Source organism: Antedon bifida, chromosome 3 (assembly GCF_963402885.1).
Source record: "Antedon bifida chromosome 3, ecAntBifi1.1, whole genome shotgun sequence".
Classification (NCBI taxonomy): Eukaryota; Metazoa; Echinodermata; class Crinoidea; order Comatulida; family Antedonidae; genus Antedon; species Antedon bifida.
This window is the reverse complement of record NC_136228.1, coordinates 4,719,977-4,745,043: the sequence shown is the minus strand read 5'-3', so window position 1 is coordinate 4,745,043 and position 25,067 is coordinate 4,719,977. Positions and strand designations below refer to the sequence as shown.

General features: G+C 31.7%; 1 protein-coding gene across 1 annotated transcript in view; it reads right to left on the bottom strand.

Moving 5' to 3' along the window:
* Positions 1–1,994: 1,994 nt before the first annotated feature.
* Positions 1,995–25,067, bottom strand: part of LOC144837253 (coiled-coil domain-containing protein 180-like) — a 42,607-nt gene continuing 19,534 nt past the window's right edge. Inside the window, exons 26-34 of the mRNA XM_078692290.1 lie at positions 24,343–24,511; positions 15,852–15,929; positions 13,702–13,768; positions 12,047–12,191; positions 10,155–10,315; positions 9,451–9,588; positions 5,928–6,039; positions 5,552–5,784; positions 1,995–3,110 (exon numbers count right to left, since the gene is read on the bottom strand). Of these exons, the coding sequence (XP_078548416.1) occupies positions 2,982–3,110; positions 5,552–5,784; positions 5,928–6,039; positions 9,451–9,588; positions 10,155–10,315; positions 12,047–12,191; positions 13,702–13,768; positions 15,852–15,929; positions 24,343–24,511 (1,232 nt within the window). The 3' untranslated portion in view covers positions 1,995–2,981. The remainder of the gene's footprint in view (positions 3,111–5,551; positions 5,785–5,927; positions 6,040–9,450; positions 9,589–10,154; positions 10,316–12,046; positions 12,192–13,701; positions 13,769–15,851; positions 15,930–24,342; positions 24,512–25,067) is intronic.

Genomic DNA, 25,067 nt, shown 5'->3' with positions numbered 1-25,067 from the left:
AAAAAAAAAGAGGAACGCGATAGATTGGAAAAGGATTACGCGATTTGAAAAAGAGAACGCGATATACATCAGTACAGCCAGATTGAAAAGAAGAAAGTGACAGGGAACTCGATAGACGGGAAAGGGGAACGCGATAGATGGGAAAGGGGAACGCGATAGATGGGAAAAGGAACGCGATAGATGGGAAAGGCGAACGTAATAGATGGGAAAGGCGAACGTGATAGATGGAAAGGGGAACGCGATAGATGGAAAGGGGAACGCGATAGATGGAAAGGGGAACGCGATAGATGGAAAGGGGCGACACATGGGAAAGGAGAACGTGATAGATGGAAAGGAGAACGTGATAGATGGAAAGGAGAACGTGATAGATGGAAAGGGGAACGTGATAGATAGATGGAAATGGGAACGCGATAGGCGGAAAGGGGCGACACATGGGAAACGTGATAGATGGAAAGGGGAACGCGATAGATGGGAAAGGGGCGACGCATGGGAAAGGAGAACTCGATAGACGGGAAAGGTGAACGCCATAGACGGAAATGGGAACGCGATAGATGGGAAATGGGAACGCGATAGATGGGAAAGGGGAACGCGATAGACGGAAAGGGGCGACACATGGGAATAGGAGAATGTGATAGATGGAAAGGGGAACTAGCTCGATAGACGGGAAAGGTGAACGCCATAGACGGAAATTGGAACGCGATAGATGGGAAAGGGGAACGCGATAGATGGGAAAGGGGAACGCGATAGACGAACAGGGACGACACATGGGAATTGGAGAATGTGATAGATGGAAAGGGGAACGCGATAGACGGAAAGGGGCGGCACATGGGAAGGGAGAAGGTGATAGATGGAAAGGGAACTCCATATATCGGAAAGGATGAAATAGAAGTGAAAGGGAAAAACGATAGATATGAAATGGAAACGTGCCTTCTCAATCTTCCCATACCCTTGAATCTTCCCGGATACGTTATCACGTCGACGCAATACATTCATTTACTCGTGCAATGATTAGTGTGAACTGTGTAATGTGCATTAATTTGCTTCTTGGAAGATGTGTTACAGGATACGTCGTTATTCTTGTCTGCACGTGTAACAACAATCATTCCTTTCCCTGTAGCTATAATGACGTCTTGTCCAATTCTCCCTCGGTCATAAACATAAATGCAAACAATATATTAGTGTACCGTAACACTTTTTTATGTTTATAATAGCCACGATCAGGTAATTTCTGAATAAGTAGTTCATGACACGTGATTATGGATATTATAAATTGTAATCAGACATATTGAGGAAAATATCAATGTAAGTTAGTAACTGTAAGAATAAGATCATGATGATGACGTGTTACGGTGACGTAATAACCCAATCATGAATAAAATCATAATTATGAATAATAAATTTAAATAAGGAATGCCTAGAGTCCGTGTGCAGTGTCCCCTTAATAGGGGTGTGTCCCATGAATAGAGGTTGACCATGTGTTGAAACATAATCGACGCTTGTCATTTGTTTGACCGGCAGGTGGCCCTTTAATGGGGGTGTCCCCTGGATAGGGGTGTCACAAAGGAGAGGTTACTGCATATGTCAACTGAAACCAGTCAATAACGGCCTGATGTTTTTAATAATAAGAACGGCTAACTAAACAAGTAACTGTATCTTAGTTTGACAAAAAAAGTGTGATGTGCCTAAATATGGTGGTGATATGCCCATATATGGTAGTGAAATGACATCATATATGGGCACATCACATTTTTTTGTCACATAAAGTTTGATAGTGTAGACAGAGCTTATATATTAGTAATGATATGACAGCCTTTGACAACAAAATGAACATACTGTATTAATAATATGAACATATGACAAAATGACTAAATTAACTGCTATTATGAATTTGTGAGAATTATTTTAAAAAACAATACAAGGTAAATAAAAAAAAATTAAAAATAAATAGACAAACAAAAATAAAAATGAACACAGTTATTATTGACAATATTATATTTAATGGAATATTAGACAACTTTAAATGGACTGAATAATTACAATAGTTGAATAAGGCACCACAAATAATGTAACAATAATATTTACAATATTTAAATTAGAACTATTAACAGTTTATTAAGTGTAAATTCATTCTTACTATTTCAAAACAGTATTATATATTATTACGTTATTTATATAAAAAAAAACAACTATGTGTTAAGATTCGCAATTTAATGGATATTGAATGAATTGGTATTTTTTTAAATAACAACATTCTCAAACTTAGTGGCATAGGTTTTTAGCTTACCAGGGACTGAACTCTAATGCTATTCTAAAAATAGCACAGTCCTAAAAAAATTATATTTTTACGTAGGCTTTTTTGTACTACTACATACAGGGAGCTATTGCAGATTTTGATATTATATGTGTTTAAAAAAATCACAATCTGCTATAGGGTCATAGGTTAAGTTATGACACTGTTGTTTGCCTGATAATTGTAAGGAGCTTTTAATTTGCGACAAGATAAGTTAGTTCATGCCAATTAATAGTTCATAGGTCGTTGCCTGGACAAGAAAACCAACAAAACTCTGACAAGTATACAGTGGTGAACACTCACTGGCTAAACTCAGGGCCCCGAGCTCATAGGGGCCCCTGGCATTAAAGGAAGGCATTAAAAATGTTGAAAAGGCTAAAAACATCCAAGGCCTCTACCATTCGGGAGCCACTTATCGTCCCTAAAAAATCAGGGGTTTCAGGCCTCTGTGTTACGCCACGGCAAGGAAGTACGTACCAGCTTGCCTGCATGCGCACAATAAATTAGTACAACCTAATTATTCCTAGGTTGTCAGCTGTCGCACATTAAAAGTTCTCTCTGGAGAAACAAAACCTATCGTGTTATCTAGTATTGTGCCATGGATTAAAAAAATGTTCAAAACTTTCGTGGCTTGGGTGAACGGTGTTACATGAAGGGTAATTATTTTTTTTTAGTATTATGAAGTTATTTTTCAATACAAATCTTTGACTTTTTTGACAGATTGTTCCCAACTTTCATTCCAACGACGTTCTATTATTAGCTGTTCCTCCCTCTGCTTTGATATCTCTATGAGCGTTCTAGTAAATTTCTTCTGGTAGTCCTATGGGAAGCCAAAATGGTATTAATGTCAAGTTTCAATTACATATCACTTTACTTCGCTATATGACAAAGTTACTATCTGATTAAAACTGTAATGAAACATTTCGTTGACATACTGTCAATTTGGAGTGGTCAATACAGACTGTACAGACCGTTCCAAACAGTAGTTTGAAGAAGATGACACGTGTCAACAAAACATTACTAAAGGTATTTATACCAATTGTGTATGTATTTTTTGGTTTAACATAAAAGTAATAATTTTCCAGTTAATTATATTCGGAACCAGATGAATTTATTTAATAGTAATGTAATGAAACAGGCTAAATATTGGTCCAAAATGTGGTCTTTAAATGAAAGTGTAAATTTGTATTGTAAGATAATAAATGATGTAATTTCTGAGACAGCAAGTGCTGTCGCAGGCAACATGCTTTTGTATTGATGAATGGATTTAAGTGGCTATTGCCCAAATATGGTAGTGATATGCCCAAATATGGTAGTGACATGACATCATCATGTCCATATAGGCACATCATATTTTTTTTGTCACATAAAGTTTGATAGTGTAGACAGAGCTTTATACTGTATATACAGTAATTGATATTTTGAATATAGTACGTATTCCTGTAATCAATATATTTTACCCATAAGATAACTGTAGGTGTTTACAGTCTTTCAAACAGTGAAATAAATGTAATGTTATTTATTTATATAATATAAATTTATTCTATTCATCGTTTATAAAATAATTTAAAGTAATTGTTGGGAAATTCATCTCTATTGTAATAAATATTTGTTATTGGTTACAGCATACAAAAGACAAATAATATCAAAAATCTATTCTTTTGAATTTTATATTCTCAACACATATGGCAAATAATACACTAGTAAATATGCAAATAGCTATTTTTGTGTGATTAATATAATATCCAAATGCATCAAGGTATTATTGGATATATAAAATGGATATAACAGAATTATTAATACGCCATCATTTCGTTTAGTTTCAAGTTTGTGAATTTGGATGGTGATTTCAAGTACGCAGCTGTTGCGGGATGTACGTTGTGTGACGTTGAAGTGTGACGCTTTGTGTAACAAACTATAAGCACCTGTAATGCAGATCACTAATGAAGTGAATATGAATGAATAATATAATATATGTATGAATACACTGTTTTAGAAAAAAATAATGGCACTGTAGCTTGGTGCTTGCTTACTAATTCCAAAGTACCGGGTTCAACTCCTGGCCTACTCTTAAGATTTTCTCATAAAAATAGTCTTATTCATTTTGTGGATTTGTGAGTTTATAAACCATATTAATATTATTTACTAATATTCATCGCACAAACCAATCTAATTATATTTTTAGATTTACAGGAAAATAAATAAAGTAATTCATCACCTAATATTAAAGACACTCTAATATTTGTTATTTTAATACTAATGAATGGATGCACAACCAAAAGGTGACATCTAGAATTACAGGTCAAGTTAAAAGTGTTTGTTGTAAGTTAAGTATAAAGTTATTAAAGAGCAATACAAATGAGTGTATAATTTGTAAATTCAATAAATTTAATTTGAAATCTTCGTTGATCTGTTTATTTGAAATGGAGGAAGAGGAGAATTGTCAACAACAATGTATAACAGTTTCAAATGTCAATATGCCTAAATTTAGAATTAGAAAAAAAATAAATACTGAAAATCAAGGAAATTTGAACTAGGTCCTCTACGAACCCACTACAGCCGCAGTGCAGTGTCTACCATGAACGACAGAGACTGAGATGGTTCAGTACACTGAGGCAACCTCCTACTCTTTTGAAAGATGCCTGAGTTCTAATGACTGGTTGTTTGCAAACCAACCAGTGTTTCCCCGAGTGCACTACCCTCTATGTACCATTACAGTATTTAAGAATTAACGCTGTCTGGTATTAGAATTCGTCTTTTTGATGGTAGGCCTACCTACAACCATGTTTCAAACATATTCTTGCAAATTATGGCTATTGTTATATAGCATTAAGGGCTTGGGTTATATAATACATATATTAATTATTGTTAATTGTAATAGTTGAAGGTATATTTAAAATATTAGCAAAACTAGTATTAAAAAAACAACAAGCAATATACATGACAATGGAAGAAAGATAAACATATCTTTGTGGATATAAGCTCATTGGGAAAATCTCCATGTGTCAGTTATTGTACAATACAATAGACTGTTATTATTTATTTATAACAATTAACCTGTTTGTCGTTCATGGTAGGCGCTGCAATGGGGCTGGGTCTGCCGCAGAGGGCTTAATCCAACTTTTTAATGTGGATGAAAGATGTTAACAAAAAACAAGACACAGCCCATGATGATGTGTATGAAAGGTGAAAAAAATGAAAACATTTTTAGTATTTGTATAAACTGTGTAAATTCTACTACTTAAAAACTTCTCTATCTACCTTAAAAGCAATGTCCCGTGTCGTGATCAGATTACGATGGCCTAGCGTCGTTTTAGCCGTGGTTATTGAAGCAGTGAGGTCATCGGTATCATCCTCAACAAGGTTCTTAGTAAGACCTGGCCACACCTTGCTACCTCGTTGAATAAGAGGCTCATATTCATCGTCTTCTAACGCCATGTCTGCTTGTTTTCTACGTATTAACGTACTTGTTTTCAACTTTTTCTTTTCCACTCCTACAAAAATATTTGTCGTAAATGTGAATTTTTTCTATATTGAATAAATCGCATCTCTCAAATTTTATTATATTGTGTTACCACAATGACATCATTATGTCAACAAATATGTAGGTTCCATATTTTCAACTATGCTTACTTACTTCCAGTTAGGATATCATCCACAGTGAGTAACTTATCAAACAGTAACAGAACTTGCTCGGACACGGTTGCCAATTTACTTATAAAATCACTTCCCAGGTCAAATGCGCAAGTCTAATTGGAAAGAATAACACAAAACACAATGTTGTCACCCATTGTTACTGTTAGTTATCCTCATTTATACTTTCAGTATTTCATTATACGCTTCAACATATCAAAATCATTGTGTTAGCAATTATATTAAAAAAAATATGTTGCCAAGAAGCACTAAAAATTATACAAAATTAGTGAAAAGTCTTTTTATTTTGACAATTGAGCCATATAAATAATGTATTTGAACGAAACTACAGGGGATGGATTCAGGGATAGATGCTTTTTGAAAGTTAAAATTAAATTGTTTATATCTATTTACACTATCTCTTCCGCCTAAAATTCCGCCTTGAACTACTCAAACAGTGAAATTAACAATTTTTTTGGCCCAGTATACAGTTCTGTGACAAGATATTATTCATATCATTAACAAAAAATCAGATGACCCTGTTTATAAATTGATGCTTTGTTTGGAAACATATTTTGTTAGGCCTCATCATCATCATTCATTCATAAATGCATCATCCTCCTTCCTAATTGTTATCTTAATCACTATAATCATATCACACATTCATTAACTAATAACTGTATTTCAGTATCGCTTCACATGATGAGCAAATTAACAAAATGACATAGCACCTAGATTCACGGTTATGAAACACAGCCATCGGCAAACACTTTTGTTCACCTATTTCATCATTTTAATGGATTCCAAAAAAAAAGCATATTTATTGGTAGATTTAAATGCTAATGGCTCTATTGCATAATTTTGGAAATTAGAAAAGCCTTAGGTTTTGTTGTTTTGACATGGACAAACACATACAATAATAATATATTAGTAATTTGTTACGTTTGTGGTATACCATGTGTTTTAAAAAAAGAGCCAAAGTGAAGTTAAAGCTCTGTATACACTATCAAACTTTATGTGTCGACAAAAAATGAGATGTGCCCATTATGGACATGATTATGTCATATCACTACCATATTTGGGCACATTACACTTGAGTTCTGTCTACACTATCAAACATCAAAGATTTTCTCAGCATTTGGTTGTCACTCCAGAAAATACTTCTACCATAAACAACCGAAATGCCAAGATATTCTCAACCATACCTTATTATGTCCTTTTTGGAACACATGGTGTACCAAAAACCAAACTTAACTAGTGTTTATTCCCATGCAAACCTTTAAACAATATTGGTTTTAATATTATCATAAAGTAATTCATTATCATTTCCATTATTATTATTATTATAAAAGTTGAAAAGGTAGAGCCAGTCATCAGACCGAATCACATTTAATTGGAATAACAACAAACAATAATTACTTGCTAGTTACAAATAGTCTATTGTTCTTTATTAAGTTACTCCAGACAGTAAAATGATACACAAGCGTTGTGTTACTTTTGGTATAATTGCTTGATTGACAAAAAAGGAAAAAATGTGTTATATTACAGAAACAGGTTAAATTTGTCCAATAATTGCACTTAAGATAATAAGATCTTGTTGTTAGGGTGTATACTGTTATTACCATTCATAAATGCATATTGTACGCAGTTGAAAGGTGGAATTTGATTAAAATAATAATTTAAGTTGATAAAATTAAACGTACATCACTGTATAAAATGATGAAACACAGTGTTCAACACAACAGTATTCAATATATCAGCCTTCATTACAGCAGCGTTCAAAACAACTACGTTCAAAACAACGGTAATTTTAAGACAAAAAGCAAGATTTTTAGTGGTATTACAACATTTCTGTTTGTTTGCATGCATGCTTTATGAAACCCAGTGTTCGGGACAATTGGAAACAATTTGATACTGAAAATATTTCATTTCATTAAATAAAAACTGAGTTTGGAAGTAACAATCACCTGAAATGACGGACAACTCAAGTACAGAAGAAAGCGTTCATATTGGAAACTACCGAATTTTTACGGCTCCGCTTTCAGCATTCATTGCCATTGAAAATATAATTGTTGTTGTAATAATTGGCTGTACTCGGCGATTATGGAAAAAACAGAATATTTTTATTGTTTCCTTAACCATGACTGACGTTTTGGCAAATTTGTTTTTATTTTTACATTTCACAGTAGAGTATAATTCGCTCAATGTTTTACATAGTAGGGTAAGCATCTTAACTTTATACTGTGCGTTATGTAACACATCTATATTGACCTTAGCCGCTGTGGCCGTGGACAGAGGCATCGCTATTGTTTGGGCACCATTTAACTACGATGTCATTGTGACAATTAAACGGTGTATTATTATCTGCATTTTGAATGGGCTCATTCCTGTTACCATTTTTATCTTAGTCGACGAAACGTATATGACAATAGTGTTTCCAATAATATATTTTGTATCATTGAGTCTTATAACTTTTGTGTACTGTAAAATTTATTGGAGTTTGAATAGACAAAATCCACTCGTTCTCCAGCAAAATAAAAATGAATTAGATCGTTCCAAGAAGCTTTTGAAGACGTTCTTAATTCTGATATTGGTATTTTTTACTTGCTTCTCACCGCCAGCGATCTACTTGGCATTATATACATGTGGATTAACAGAATACAATGGGGACTTTGCTAATGTTGGTATTATAATTGGAAATATGAACGCATTACTGAATCCTATGATTTACTGGTGGCGGCTAAAAGATTTCCGATCTGTAGTTTCTCAATGCACTACAAGATGTAGAGGAACTTTGGAAAATACAGTACATTCAAGTAATTCAGTATCGCCTGTCATGTCATCGGAAACATAGGTGAATCAATTTTGAGGTGTGATGTCACCTTAACTTGGATAATTTAAATGAACCATAGAGATAATATAATATCTCTAAATACGGCCAACTTCTGACGTAGACGACAATGTCAATTACTCTTACATTTATCTGAATGATGACTAAGCCAGGACTGTTTAAAGCACTTTTGGCTGGTCCCAACATTGACCAAGTGCTTCGTCCATTGCCCACCTTAACCAGAGGAGAAGCATAAGCCAATATGTCTGAGGAAGATACTAGATGCAGGGGATGCCATAAGAGTCAGCGGTGCCGATTTCAAATGCCTAATGGGACCAGCTCCATATACAGCACCGGTATTCCATGGACTCCCATTCAAGCTCTAACCGGGCCTAATGTTGCTTAACTTTGGTGATCTGACGAGAACCAGTGTTTCAACGTGGTAATATCTCTATGGGTGAACCAATTATAAGTCTCCCACTAAACCAACTTGTATTGTAACATATGTAGATAGGATCACTGTACATAAAATGCACAATGAAGAACTTGTACACTATTCAAATAGAGATGGGGACTCACAAATAGAACCTAACACAAATTCCTTTAGTTTCTTGAGGAAAGAATACATTTACACAAATAATAAATTAGATAAAAGACTTCTTCATTATTAATACTGTACAGACAAAAATAAATATACCTTTAAAGTATTTGTTTGTTTCTCCACTCCATCAATGTATTCATTGTGCCTTGCTGATTCACTCTCGCAAAGCTCTGCCAACTTACTCGCTTGATGCGGATGACCTAATGTTGGCCGTAACAAAGTCTTGTGGTCAATCTAAAAATAGAAATAATTTCATTTTTAGAAAACAAATGTTCAACAGATAATCTGTATACATTTGTAGCGATGAATGGTTACTGTCATTAATAAATGGAATTATTACATATTTGGCAATATAAATTTAAATTTTGTCAAGAAAAGCATTCTTCAAGTGCAGCACTTAGATAAAATTTATTTGTTCATTTGTACATATCAACCCAAAATCACAACGAAAAGATAGGTCTTTAGAGGCTAGATCTTATAACATACTTATAACAATCTGGACTAGAAAAGAAGAGCTTCGAATTTCAAGGGCGGATCCCAGGCAGTGGTTTAGCACAGAGACTTATGTAAATGAAATTATGACCTACTTTTTTGTTTCTACTATTGACAGACTATAAATATTGTTGCTAGCCATTACTGTTGCTCATCCATTAAACAAATTCTGGATCCTCCCCTGAATTTTGCCCATTCATAACCCCATTTAAACATTCAGCTGCAGTGGCTTAAGGTGGGCAAGAGCAGCTTTAAGTGTGTAGGCTTCAATGATTTCTATTAATTAGTTATTTATTTAAACAACTAACCCTCTGTTTCTCCCAGCGTTGAAGAGACTTGCTGAAGATGTTATCCAAGTCAGCTCTCTTGCCTGCAAACAGCCCCCGGTGCTCTTTAAAGACCTCTGAAATTATGAGAGCTGGTACATTTGATGTGTTCTTCTCAGCACGTTCTAACTGCCCACGAAATTCTTAAAAGGAAGAATATAATTAATGTAAATCTTCTAGTAGAAGAAGAATAGTATGCAAAATTATTTATGCTATTATTATAGATTAACGCAAATAAATAAATTGTGGAAGAACTTATTGTAGATCTGCAAAAATCACTCCTTTTTTTTGCTGCTTCAATGCACCTCAAGCAAGTTTTCAAAATAAGTCCATTACTAATATTATGTGACATTAGGAAAATATCTTTTCCCCTGATTCCAAATGTTTGTTAAAATCCTATAAATAACATTAATTTACATTTAACCCCGCTTTTTTCACCCATACATTCAAAATATATAACCAAAGTGATTGTTCTTTATAATAAATTGACAATGGTATCATTAACAAGAATTGACACAATTTTATCTTGGTTAATCTACAATCAACTCTCTTTCAAAGTTCACACTCAAATCAGTGAAATGGTTTTTACTCGTTGGTTATCAATAAAAATACTCAAAATGAAATATGTCATTACGATGTTATATCAATCTGAGGTAACGAAAAGGTATAAAAAGCCACAACAGTTGAAAGTACTTTGCTTAATAAAACCCTATTGGCTAAAATGCTACTACTGCTATACAAACATATGTACATTAACACATAGATTAATAATCTTTGTATTATTGAAAATGAAAACAGTGAAAGTAGAGAGACCTACTTAAATGAGAATAAATAACACTTCTGGCAAACTTCATCTTGTACGCAATAAACTACAGTGTAGAGGCCAGAATTCAAGGACTTACAAATTATGTACTACTGTATATTATAAAGGTAAACGAAAGATGCACTACTAATAAGATATCGGGTGTACTATATAGAACTATATGAGTCGGAGTGTTTTATCAGTATAAACACATTCATTTTGTTCGTTTAAAACAATATGTGCTGTAAATATCAGATTGTTTAGGTACTTTTGAAGTCATCTATGTCATAATTGCTTTGAAAATTTTAAATTTTAAGTTTATAGTAAACACAAATAAGATTGGTTAAAAATGTTTAGGCAGGGAAGTACACCTCCCTGTTTTAGGCTTTAGACTTCAATACTGATGCAAGCATGTGGATGTCACACTGAACATTTAGGCAGTTAGAGTTTAAGCTACAGAGGGTGCTCTTATTCATAAACTTGTGTAAAGAATAATTTGAAGAAACTTGGAAAAGAGAATAAAGAGAAAACTATAATATAAAGTTCCTGCTAAACCTAAATACATCAAACCATTCATTTTCTTCTATGGTAACTTTGAATGATTATATACCTTAAAGGTAAAGAAAATTAGAACAGTCAAGTGATGAATTTAACACTTTTGACAGGATGTATCTTCATCAAGTTGTATTGTATAATTCATGTAGGATATCCATTGTATAATTCATGTTGGTGATCCGTCATACAAAAGTATTACTGTCTGTGTTTCGCAGAATTGTACACAAAATAATTCTAATTGATTCAACTTCAGGAAAGAAATAAGATTGCACTCAGTACTGGAGCCAGATTTGTTAATCACGTTGCATAAGTCAAGATAGTTAAAGCAGTGCTAAAGTTAAAATCTTAAGTGATGAACTTACTTATTTTTGGAACTCACTTAAGCAAAGTCATTGACTTATAACAAAGTTAAGCTAATTATTTTCAGAAGTAAGTTTGATAAATCTGACCTCTGCACTTTTAATCTTTTTTAATCAAGTAAAAACGATTCAGGAAAAATTGTTATATTTGTTCTTACCTTGTAAACAGTGATTGTGATAATTATCAGCTTGCGTATAGTACGATTGCAATTTGCTAACGATCATATCAGCGCACAACTCAAAAGTCTCATGTATCGCTTGGGGACGTGTCGGAGGACGCAAACCCTTCTGACGATAGTACATCTGAAATGTCAAGTTTTACAGTATGTACTTAATCTGTACAAATTTTCATAATATCATTTTGAAAGACAATTTAAAAACTGGTATTGACTGTAACACAATTGCTTTTAATGAACTCTTTAGTAATTTTATATTATATAGGAAAGCATTACATCAAAAAAATGATATCAGCAAAAAGTAGCAAATTTAAGAATTTTGAATTAGAAAGTGATTGTTGAAGAATAGAGGTCCTATGCTAATCAATGGTGTTAACTAAGAAAAACTTACATAAAAAACAATGAAAAAGAAAAATGTATTATATTGTGATCAAAACGGTGTATAATTATATAACTATATTTTGTATAGTGTCATTTATTTATTCAATATAAAACAATAAAAACATAAAACCAATTGGTATTTAATTTTATTTCTTTTTTATTTAAAAAATGACATTACATTTAGTAATGGATATCAAATGACTGCTGCACTATAACAATCAGAATTTAATGACAGAAAAGCTTATGTATTAATGGGAAAAATTGTGCGATAATGACAAAAGGCTTGTTGTAGCCTTTTAAAAAAATGCATTTGCTTAAAGTTTGATCACGGAACTATGACAAACAACGTATGGACTTTTTTCACAGAACTAATTTAACGACTTGGACAAAAATAGGAAGAGACTAAACTGTACAGCTGTTTTTGGCATTCATTGTGCTGTCAATTAATACAATAATCAGGGATTGTTTAGCTGGGTTGACGCAGAACTAGGCCAAAATTATTATTCGCTTAGAATATCAATATACATATATGCAAATGTTTGATAACATCTATGTTTCATAAATGAAATTATGTTTTAAACACTTTGTGGTTTTACGGCCAACTCAGACAGAATCCTACGAAGAGGCCAGTCTTGAATTGTTTGTGCTGTCTGAGTTAAATCCCAACGAGACGAGTCGTCTTGAGATAGCGTAATGCGTATTTTTTAGGTTGTCGCGACAAGATGACTCGTCGGGCCTTGTCGTCAACGCTGTCTGAGTTGCCTTTAAATGTCTGTTAATTTATTTCGTCTTTATACTCGGTGACCTCTTCATGTACAATACTGAACAGAGGGTCACAACTCACATAAACATAAAAACACCATCATCCAGGCTATCTATTGCGAATATTCTTTGACCCTTGGTATAAAAATCTCATTCTATGACCAGATTTGAATTTAACCTTAGAAAGGACAAGATACCATTAGAACTGGATCTGGTAGAGTAGGCATACATATTGGAGACAAATTGAAAACGATTTAGTAAGAACTGTACAATTTAGGTATTTGTTAAAAAAGAAAGCAAGTGTAGAGTCTCACCATTTACAAGAAGAAAAAACAACAAACCAAGAGGAGCATGCAGATTAAATAAGTTTGTAGCCAGACCTAAAAGATGACACAGACTCTCTATTCTGTAACCTTTGTACCGGTCACACTCTTAACAATTAACAACATCACAAGTCAATGTTGCATCTTAAAAATGATTAATGTTAAACTTACATCTGCTGTTGTAAGAAGACCATCAAGAGATTCTTGCAATATCCGCCGAATAGTTGCCAGAAAATGTCTAATTTACACACAAAAAAAGTTGATTAATGATGATGAATTTAGCAGATGATGCAGTACTTTGGTGAGCTTTGGAACAACATAATTCTGAATTAGAACATTCGTTAGACCATTAGTGGCCATTAATATAGAAATTTATACTGGCTAGTTAAAATTACTAACACTACTGGAATTATCAGGTATTGCCAAAACTGTTTACATTATACAGTTAAATTTAAACTACTATATTAGAATTTATAAGTTCTCTACTGTTGCATGGTACTGTACAGTATAACCCTCTATTAAAGGAGAAAGTGACCATTTATTAGAGGTCACACAATATGTGTTTGGAAGTAGTAGTAATACACTATTTTCTCTCATTCGTTTTACCACTCGAGTAATTACCTCATAATTTCATAGAAAGAGTGTGAACTCTTAAAATGAGTGTCCCCTAAATAAATGTCTCAAAGGAGGGATTTTATTTTATACCAATTATATGTTGGAATAAGGGAGTTTTAAGAGTGAAAAACTGAAAACAATAAAAATGATAAGTTAATATTAATAATGATACGTTGGCAAATAAAACAAATTAAGTACAATTTAGTATTACAGTAGCATACTGTACATTGTTGCGAAAGAAAGTTTGATTAAGTAAATCTGATTCATTTCAGTGCAAATGATACTATTCAATTAACTTTAGATATTAAATTATTAATTTTATGTAGTGAAAATATTAATTGAAATAAGCAATTAATTAACTTTTAAATAAGCTTTGGTTCAGACTTCTCTGTGACTGGCGACACACTTAGTTAATCGAATCTGAGAACTTTGCTTTGCAATACGTCTGAACATACCCTTATATCATGTTTTTAGATCTTAATTAGGTTTACGGAAACACAATTTATGTCGTCCATTACTGGGTGTTTTTTTCTTAAGTATAAACATCTTTATAACAAATGCGAATTAAATGTTGTCACATTATCAATCACAAACATTCATTAATGCTCCTGGAAATAAACAGGATGAGTAAAAAAAAAAGTGCTGGTGCTGAAAATCATCAATAGATAACTAATGAAAGTTTTGATTTTGTTTATTTTGGAATGAAGTAACAATGAATTTTCTTTCCTTTCAGTTTATGTAATCTGTGTAAACAGTGGTTAGTGTCTTGAAAGAATATAAATATGTTGCTATAAAGTTTGCGGTGCATCACATATACTTAGTTCTAAAATGAACTGTTGAGTTTCTCAACATTTCGGATAAATATACTTTGATCGTCCTCAGGAGTGAAGATGTAGAAAGTCCTGAGGACGATCAAACGTCAAGAAGCTCAACAGTTCTTTTCAGAACTAAATATACGTGGTGTAACGCAAATTATATATAAACATATGATTGAAATAAAATGGTTGTACATTCAAATACATTGGTACAGTCGACTTTCTTAATACTCATGATCACTGAAAAACAAAAACTCTCTCAAAACCAAGGTCCTAAAGGTCCAAAGTTCTTTTTTTGTAAAATTAAAAACACAATGAAGACTATGGCAGCTCAAGATTGTTCAGATTTGGGGATAGTTTACTGTGTATAAGAAAGTAGTCCATTTAATGTTGATTTATAAATGCCCTTTTCTCAACAACTTTGGTTCTGAGCCTGCACTCTATTATCATTACTCCATTTTGAAAATCACCATTTCAATTTTTGCTGTCTAACCTACTGTACCCACTCAAACCGGAATCTTTATAGTACAATTAATTAATTTATTATTAACTTGGACTTCTAGCTTCCTGTAGTAATTAAAAGATAGGCAAATTCTAATCTGTAATAATCATAATATATTTATTTATTAATCAAATTTATGTCTGCATCTTAAAGTTAATCTAAGATAATGTCTTAATATATTTTTGATCTTGTGTACAATAATTATACATTTTTTATTTAGAATTTCTAATGTATATTAGTTGTATAAATCTAAATATTTTTTAAGCATTTGTATTTTTCTGGAGTTGGTAAGACACACTCTGGTCTCTCCTCAGTTTTCTATTTTATATCACTAAATAAATCAATTTTATAATATATATACTGTATATTAAAAAAAAATCTATACTTACACTTCACGTTCAGGTTTTTCACCGAAGATGTAGTATTTGGGATCAAATTTTAAAGTTGGATTTTTATTCCGTTGATGACTAAAAAATGAAAAAACAACGAAAATCATTAACAAAATATATAAAAATTCCCATAAAAAAAAAAATATATAATTTTTGTTTAGATTCCTTCAAACTGCTTTTCTTTGACCTACAGTTTTACAGAACATAAAAATCATTTTTTTCTTACACTGAACATTGCAGGTAACAATGACATAAAGAGAAAAAACTTTAAAAGAGGAACTTGATAAAATGTAAAAATGATACTTGTAAGTAAACAAAATAGTTACACCAGTAGAAATATAGTAATCCTATTAGTTAGACATGCCATGAAAAAAAATGTATTTCTTTTTAATTAAAAAATATTTATCATATATTTATCATAACCATATCATTTTCTTTGATATCATTTTGATTTGAACCAAAACCTCAGTCTTGACAAGGCTGACACTTAAGGACATAAGCCACGAAAAACAACAAGTAACCTTGACAAAACTGATGAAATAAAATTAATCTTTCAAAGCATCATGTACTTCGAAAATTCCCAAGTCATTTAATTCTAAACCATTAGTGTTCATTTTCTATTAAGGTGATGTAATGTATGCATACTCCTGGGTGTAGCTAGAAAAATAACAGTTAACGCTTGTCGCATCCAGTTATCGTAATTAGCTAGTCAGAAAAACTTGTTTTAATTTACAGTTCAGTTACAGTTCAAATTTGAATACTTCTCATATGAATTATGATGACAAGCAGTTATTACAAAAAACAAATGAGAAAAATATGATGAAAAGTGATGTATTATACAGAGATGAGATTATAATTAAATGCAAAATGGAAGAGAAAACAATATAACCATTTTTGGAGTGATGAGTGTCAATTTTGTACTCAATTTATTTAACATGTAATATACACATTGTAACATGACGCTTTTACAGCACTATCTTTTTTTATAGTGCTACTGTAGTATTGAGTGAGTGGTCTAGCGGTTAAAACAGTGGAACTGTAAGTAACACATAGCCATATTATCGATAAGGCTTTGAGGCTCACATGGTTCTGGTGGTAGAATGAGTCTTTCGATCAGATCTATCAATTTCAGGCTCAGTCACTTTAAAGTAACCAAGTACAATTCTTTCGAGATGAGTACAGGGTTAGCGTGGCCTGCTACGTAGTTCACACACAGCCACTGTCGTGGACAGACTCAGACAGAGCACCACAGGCAATGATCCATCTGTCGGAATGGCGCTATACAGAACTATCATACATTATATTATCATTCCCTATTTTTTTCTATAGTGATACTATAGCATTACATAATATCTTTTGATCATTTTTAATAATGGAATTTTGAACGCTTTCCATAAAATTAATTATTTTTCTGTTTTCCCTATGTAGTTTATATAACAATAATTGTCTGTCCAATATGAGAGACATCACAGATAAAGTGCAAATTTTATTCTACTGTGGGTCGATTTCTGACAGCCAAGCAGACATATATGTAGGTTAATGGAATTAACTAGCACTTAATATCAGATACTATCATTAATGCATAAAAGTCATCCACGGCATAACAACACGTTCCAACTTAAAAACATTATTACAAGTGGAACTGATGATTACTAATTATCATTTTGCTCGTTAGGTGGGTGTTTTGCGAGTTTGTACTTTATGGTTTTTGCCATGTTGTCGTTTAAAACTGTCATTTGTATCGTTATTTTTCAATGCAAGATGTACTATTAATTAGAAATATATCTTCGTCGGTTCGCTTAAAGACGTCGTTTGTTGACTTAGAAAGTATATCGTTAAATATAATAAATATCCGCGTTAAATTCTTGTGCGACACGCATGTAACCTTTAAGTAACTTGCATCGAGCAGCTCTTTTATAAAAAGTTGAAAAGCATGTACTCAAGTGGTTAATAAAATTATCACCGAGTATCAATAAAGAAATCCAGCTTACTGTAAAGCTCTGTCTACACTATCAAACTAGTTTGACAAAAAAAGTGTGATGTGCCCAAATATGGTACTGATATGCCCAAATATGGTAGTGATATGACATCATCACGTCCATATATGGTCACATCACATTTTTTTGTCTCATAAAGTTTGATAGTAGACAGAGCTTTTAATACAGATTATTTTGTAACAAAATATACGACAAAGTCTTTTTTAAACTAATGTGTTTACTAATACCATTACTGTATTTCAATTTCTAATATAAACATCATTTTTTTTCTTCAAAAAACAAAACTATACACATTACATAATATATTTCATATTCAATGCACGAAACATTAAATGTGATGAATTATTATCATCAGACGTCAATAATTAAGACTATTTTTTAAACATTCATGAGGTATTAAATAAATAAATATTAACAAAACATTTTTAAATGAGAAATAAATTATAGAACATATAAATGGTAATGAACACAGCATAACAAAAGATAGGTTCAATGACTTATATATGATACTTAGAATAAAAAATACTGTATGTGTATGTTGATTTTATCGTATTGTTGCTTTATAGGTTTGTACTTTTTGTTTAAAACAAAAATGTAAATATAACTATCATGTTTTATGGAAACTTTAAAAACATGTGGGTTGTGAACATGCGCAGAAATTGGTTTCGCTCTAGCGATTCTGTAGTAATTCAGAACACTTTGTCGTAGTTATAAAACATTATCATTTAAAAAAAAAAATAGCATGACATGACAGATCAAGCTACATTGATAAAGTGTGTAAAGTGCTATCAAATGACTAATATTGTTGAAAATTAATAATGTAATATGATGTAGTGATGTAATTTGATCTCGAGCATCAGTATGTGTGCAATGTATGAAGGTTACATTTTTGATATATTTAACTTTTTTTTTATCATCTGTACGTTTTTTTTTTATCTGTACGATTTTTTTTTATCTGTACAATGTTTTTTTTTATCATCTGCATATACGTTTTATTATCTTTACAACATTTTTTTTTATTTGTATGTTTTTTTTGCTATTGCTGAAGAAAAAATAATTTTATTTAATTACAAAATAATTTTTTTAATAAATAATTGTTTGTTCTTTGAAGTTAATTATATAAAACCTGATAGGAAAAACATTTTTTTTTGTCTTGTGAAGTTATATAAAACCTATAGATTTTACTTACATAACTACTGTATAGTGGTATAAGTATGACACGAAATATGTAAGTGTTAAAGAGGGTGTTTACAACATAACAGCGGTACCTCTCACTCTTTTTAAGTATCTAATAACAAAAAAGTATAAATGCAATTAAAACAAGCAAATTAACGAAATATGCAGTATATATAATGAACAACTAATTGACGTTTGGATTTCTCGTGGGAATGTTAAACTAGATCTACAACTGGATTATCAGTTGTTTTCCATAGCATCAGTGGAATTAGTTTGTTTTTAACATATTTAATAATTATCAAGTGAAAATTATTGAAATCCACTGGGCCAACATTCCATTTTTATTCATAAATTTACAAGCCACTTTAAATTATTCCACAACTATATAAAGTTAATTTATTTCCTTTAATTGCAGAATAGAAACATAATCAAGAACAACAATGAAACGTAAAATAAGGTTTAAAAAAAAGAAAGAAAATGTAACATACAAATCATAACTATCATCATCAGAGAATCATAAAAAGAATGTCAAAATTCCAATTCCGATAAATTTCTGTGCAATAAAAAATAGACAGCAAAAGAAGGTGGCAACCTCAAAAAGGCAAGTCTGAGTGGGAGGAGCCATATATTAACTAAGGTTCGAAACAAAACGTCATTATTAATTATATTATCCATCAAAAAACAAGGTATTCCTATGGTTGATATTAAAGAAGATCCAATAAAGGAACAATGTTGTTATGGCATTTATTAACTCATCTATTGTTGGAGATGGTGTCGGGAGAGTTGGCTGTATTTAAACACTTAGATATGGTTCGGAACCAAGGTTAAACCTGCTATTTTTCCAAATAAAAAAGCCTAAAATCATACACCACCGGACAACTAAGGAATTTTGGATAAAACAAAAAACGTAGGCCTATTGTCCCTACTGTAGAAATTTTACCATGAAAATTAAACTGAATTCTCATATTCATATAAAATAGTAATAAACAATAAAACTCCTGGGAAATTAAAATTCTTTTTTAGTTATGATAACCTAAATTTATGAATCCGATTTGATAATAATCCGCTGTAAAACAACACTGAACAAACAGAGTGGATATTAAAGATGAACCATGCCCTTTTCAACATCAATTAATATGAAAATAACTTAATCCTAAATAGAATTGTTAATCATATTCCATTTGGTGTTGCATCATAAAATATAATATATTATCTGAGCTTAAACTGATGAATTTTTATGTAAATAAGGCCGGCTATAAAATAAAACTTTTAATACTACTTGTCCGGATCAAATTATAATCTACAAACTAATATAAATATTACAAACAAATAGTTTGCAGATACATCATTATTATTTGTGCTTAATTTAACATATCGGTTATTTTCTATATTCCAAATTTTCTTATTCAGATTTTAATAAATGTAATTTATTTTATTTATAGGCTTTTGTTTTTCTTTGTTTTTGTTGTATTTTGTGTATTGTATCTGTTCTGTTGAGGGTCCCAAATGATCATCGATTGCTGGATGGATCACCCTCATTAAATATGGCTAAAAAAAACCCCCAAAAAACAGGCATACAATGTTTTAAGCTCTGTCTACACTATCAAATGTGATGTGCCCATATATGGACATGATGATGTCATATTACTACCATATTTGGGCACATCACACATTTTTTTCAAACTAGTTTGATAGTGTAGCTTTAGATTGGCCAAATTTCGAAATTTTCAATGCAGAACATTATTGGTTCAGTTTACTTAATTTTAGAATTTGTATACCCTGGCTACTCATATTTCATTTTTTTGTGAAAATTAAAAAAATTGAAGAGTTATTCAATTCTTTCAAACTATATAACACTCTGAGAATAGGAAATTATTATTACAACCATAGTAACCATCATGCAATGCTACAGGGACTGTTAATCACAACATTGGTGATTGAATATAGCAGACATTAATTATAACAGCGTGTTAGTCTTATAAAGTGTTTATCACCAAGAACGACCTCTGGGCGCGTTACGTTATTATCCCAGTCGTATGTCTGAGGAAAAACACACTCAACTCCCTCATGAAAATTCTCATAATTTTCAATTATGTTTTTGAGTATGCTGGCAGCTAGCTTCTACTTGGTACAAAATGGAACAGTGATAGAACTGACACTAATATTAATAACCTGGAATGGCTTGAGGTCTGGTTGTGAAAGAAGTTAAAAGTACATTAGGGCGGGTCAGTTGGTCATCGCACGATTGCTTACGTGTTATGGAATGCTGAGTTAGCAAATAGAAAACACACAGCAAAACGATTTCATTGACTCTTATATTTAGTGTATCTTGTATCCATCTTTATACTCTATGCCAGCCATGACGGCTTGTTTTTGTTACATACCATGGGGTTACAACAAAAAAAAACATTTTCCAGTCTGTTTTAATTACATAAACTATTTGTAAATTAAAAGAAACGTTTTTTTATTGTTATTTTGATTTGAAAGAAATAAATGTTAACTTGAATTGAATTTTTAACTTCAAGCACATTTAAAATAAATAAATATGTACATAACGCAAATTAGCTATGATGGAACTTTGCTATGCTTCATGATGCGTCAAAATGGTAAGGGGGTAATGTTCATAGCCCCTTCCCTGAACCTCTTGACAAGGCATTCAACTCAATTGTCAAATATTGTAGTACCTTGAACAAACTATGTAACAAACAGTTGATGGTACAAATCAAGATTAAATGCTAGGATAACACAGGAGGGTCCCAAGATGAACAACAAATAACCTTCCTTCAAGGCCTAATGTTATTAATCACTTCTTATTATTGATAATAAGGAAATATGGCGACAGTTTCCATTATTTCATACGCATCCTACAGCGAGTAACTCGCAAATTACACGTTGGATAAACTAATATAATAATTTATCGTGTTAAAAACTAAGTCTCATTTAAGGCTTAGGGAGTGAAGTTGAAAAGATACGCAAGTTACACTTTACAGCAGTTGCACTAGGTCAGGATTGAACCTCGGACCTTGGAATTGGAAGACACGTTAACCACCAAGCTATATACAGCTCCACTACCCAAGCTACAACTTGAAAAAATGTAAAAAAGTTTGGCAAAATAAAAGGACCTTAGGCTTTGATTTAAAAGAAGGTGGTTCCAAAGAAATGGAGCAAGACAACTAAATGATCAGTTACACCATGATTTTGAAGTTTGTGGTATGGTGAAGAGACATTTTGTTTGATGATCAAATTTGATTATCTTAATTTGTACATTTAGTTATAAAAATGTAAATATAATTATCTTGTCCAGACAATTGACCATTACATACAATACGTCTTCATTTATTATGATGATAAAGTTTATCTTTGTCTTTACAGAATATTATTAATTGCTTTTGCGGTCGCAAACATCAGATGAATAATCATAGATTCTCGTCGCTTTGATTAATTTTTTTTTCCCAATGACATTAATCCGTAATCAACTACCACTCCCTGCTTACAAACATTTAGTCGTTAAAGTACATAATTATGGAATTTGCATAAATTCATTTTCTCCGAGTTCAAAAGAAGACTCTAAAGTTCAGTCACTCCAAAAGACCAATTAATAAAAAGTCAATGAAGTAATTCAACATCATTTAAAGTCAATATTATTTCTTCAATAGTAGTAGTGTTCTTCAAATTTAGAAATAAATTTTGGACAATAAACGAGGTACATTATCTAATCTACTGTATGGTAAATACAAAAAATCAAATGATATACTGTACAGTAAAATGTTTCCCGATTTGGCCTAAACTTTTGTACAGTACTTTTAGTACAACACTCCACTAGAGAACAGAAAAATGTACAAATCACATCAAGTTTAAACTGGTTGCGATGACAGTTTACAAATAGAGCTATTTCTGATGTGATATACGGTCTGTTGAGATTTTATTTCCGTAGCATAGACTGTATTAAAACTAATGCATAATAAAAACTGTAAACTGAAGCCTTGTTAATCAAGTTAAAAGCAAAGATTTAAAATTTGCTGGCCCTTAACAAGATTAATTAACATCATCGTATTATGTACTCTAAGCACAGACCTGATCTAATCCTAAATAATCCAGATCTTGTCAATTGTACACTAATGTAATTGCAAGTTGATTTGAATTTTAATCAGCAGATATAAATGTGCTAAAAGTTAAATGGACAATTCTTTAACTTATCCTTTTCTTTATTAATTATTCAAGAATTAGCATATATTCATGTTATTAATTTTTTTTTAAAAGAAGTAATCAAACTTTTAATTAGAAAGTTTCCAATAGACTAATATGTAAAGTTTAATAAATGTATCACATCCTAGTTTCTATAGAAACAATTGTTTATGATCAGTAACATCATTATTTTAAGTATAATGCAAGAAGCTTAAAACTTTGTAGAGCTGGCTGTTAATCCTGACGGTTAAAAATCCTTTTATTAATCTAGTCAATGGTTTATCATAATTACAGAATAATTTATATATTTGTTGTGTTCTTTCCTCCATTACAATTTGCTATTAGTTTGCTTGTAACTTTCATTTTAACTGATGATAAACATTTTTGTACACTTTGTATTTTTAATTTTCATATATTTTGTGAGTGGAAAATAAATCAAGCATAAATTAAAACTGTATAAAGAGTTTTTATGGAGTAGGAAGTAGATGATCCATGAAAAATAATGACAATAACAATGGTGTGTGGGTGTGTGGACTTACAGTACTACTGATCGTGAGATCATCGGTTCGATTTCAACACTCGTCGGATTGCTGGTATCCTTTGGCAACACACGTTTGCCTCTATTCACCAAGGTGTACAAATGGGTACCTGGTATAAAGGTCAAGCCACAACTTTGTGCTGATTACTAGCTGCATTATGGGAGAATGTTTCCCTATTGTTTGATCCATAGTAGGGTATCCATGGGGTATTAAAATGTACAGCTCTTTACAGTTTTACAACATTATGGCTTTAGAAATCCATGATAATATTATTATCATCGATATTAAAGAAATTGAGTATTAAAGAATAATAAAAAATCAACAGATTTTGAAAATTTTAGTATAGAAAATTATGATTATATTTCTTGTTTCAGACATAATGTAAAGTTTAAATTTAGCCCAAAGAAAAATGACTATTATGCAACATTCATTAGCTTAATGAAAATGTGGGCAGTAAAACAAGGTATGTGTATGTAAACTCTGTATTTGTCATTATGCTGACAGTATAAATATTAGTGACATTTGTGATTTTTGATTTTGCAAGATCAGTTCCCATGCAATGAAAATGGCATTAATAATTAGTTATTAACTTACGCTGAGCCACTTTTTCGTGGATTGTTGTCAATGCTTGGAGCTGTGCTTCTTCTGCTCGACACCAACTTGAGGCGGTCCTTATCGGTGGGCTTAGTATGGGGCCTAGATGATGACTTACTCTTAGAATCATCTACTAGGCTGGATTGAGTTCCAGGTGGCTTAGGAAACCCTACAGAAAAATAAATATAGATTAATTATTTTTATTATATATTTAGGTAAAGGATAGATTAATTCGCTTCCCTTGTAAAGGTCACGATCTGTTCACAAGAAAAACACATACACAACATGCTCTACATAAACAAGTTTGGGAGTGGAGAATTTTTGACAGGATTTGAACCCACAACCCTGAGATCGGTAGCTAAGCAACTGCCAAGCTACAACTCTATACTTCCACATACATAAATTTGGAAAGGAAGTTTCCCACGATTTACAATTTAGTTACATCTAACACAAACACACTTGCACATACATTTAGAAGACAATTCCAAATACATTTTCATATAAAAACATTTAACAATGTAAAAGAGCAGAGCTCTAAATGCAGTATAATAACAAACAACAAAATAAAAACTACAACAAATATATATATATATATATAAAGAGCAGTTCAAAATAAATGTGGAAAATAGCAATAATATTTTAAGTGGATAGCTTCTCATAATTGACAACTTAATTACCTGTCAATCAAACACAAATGTACAAGTAGAAATTTGCTTATTTCTACA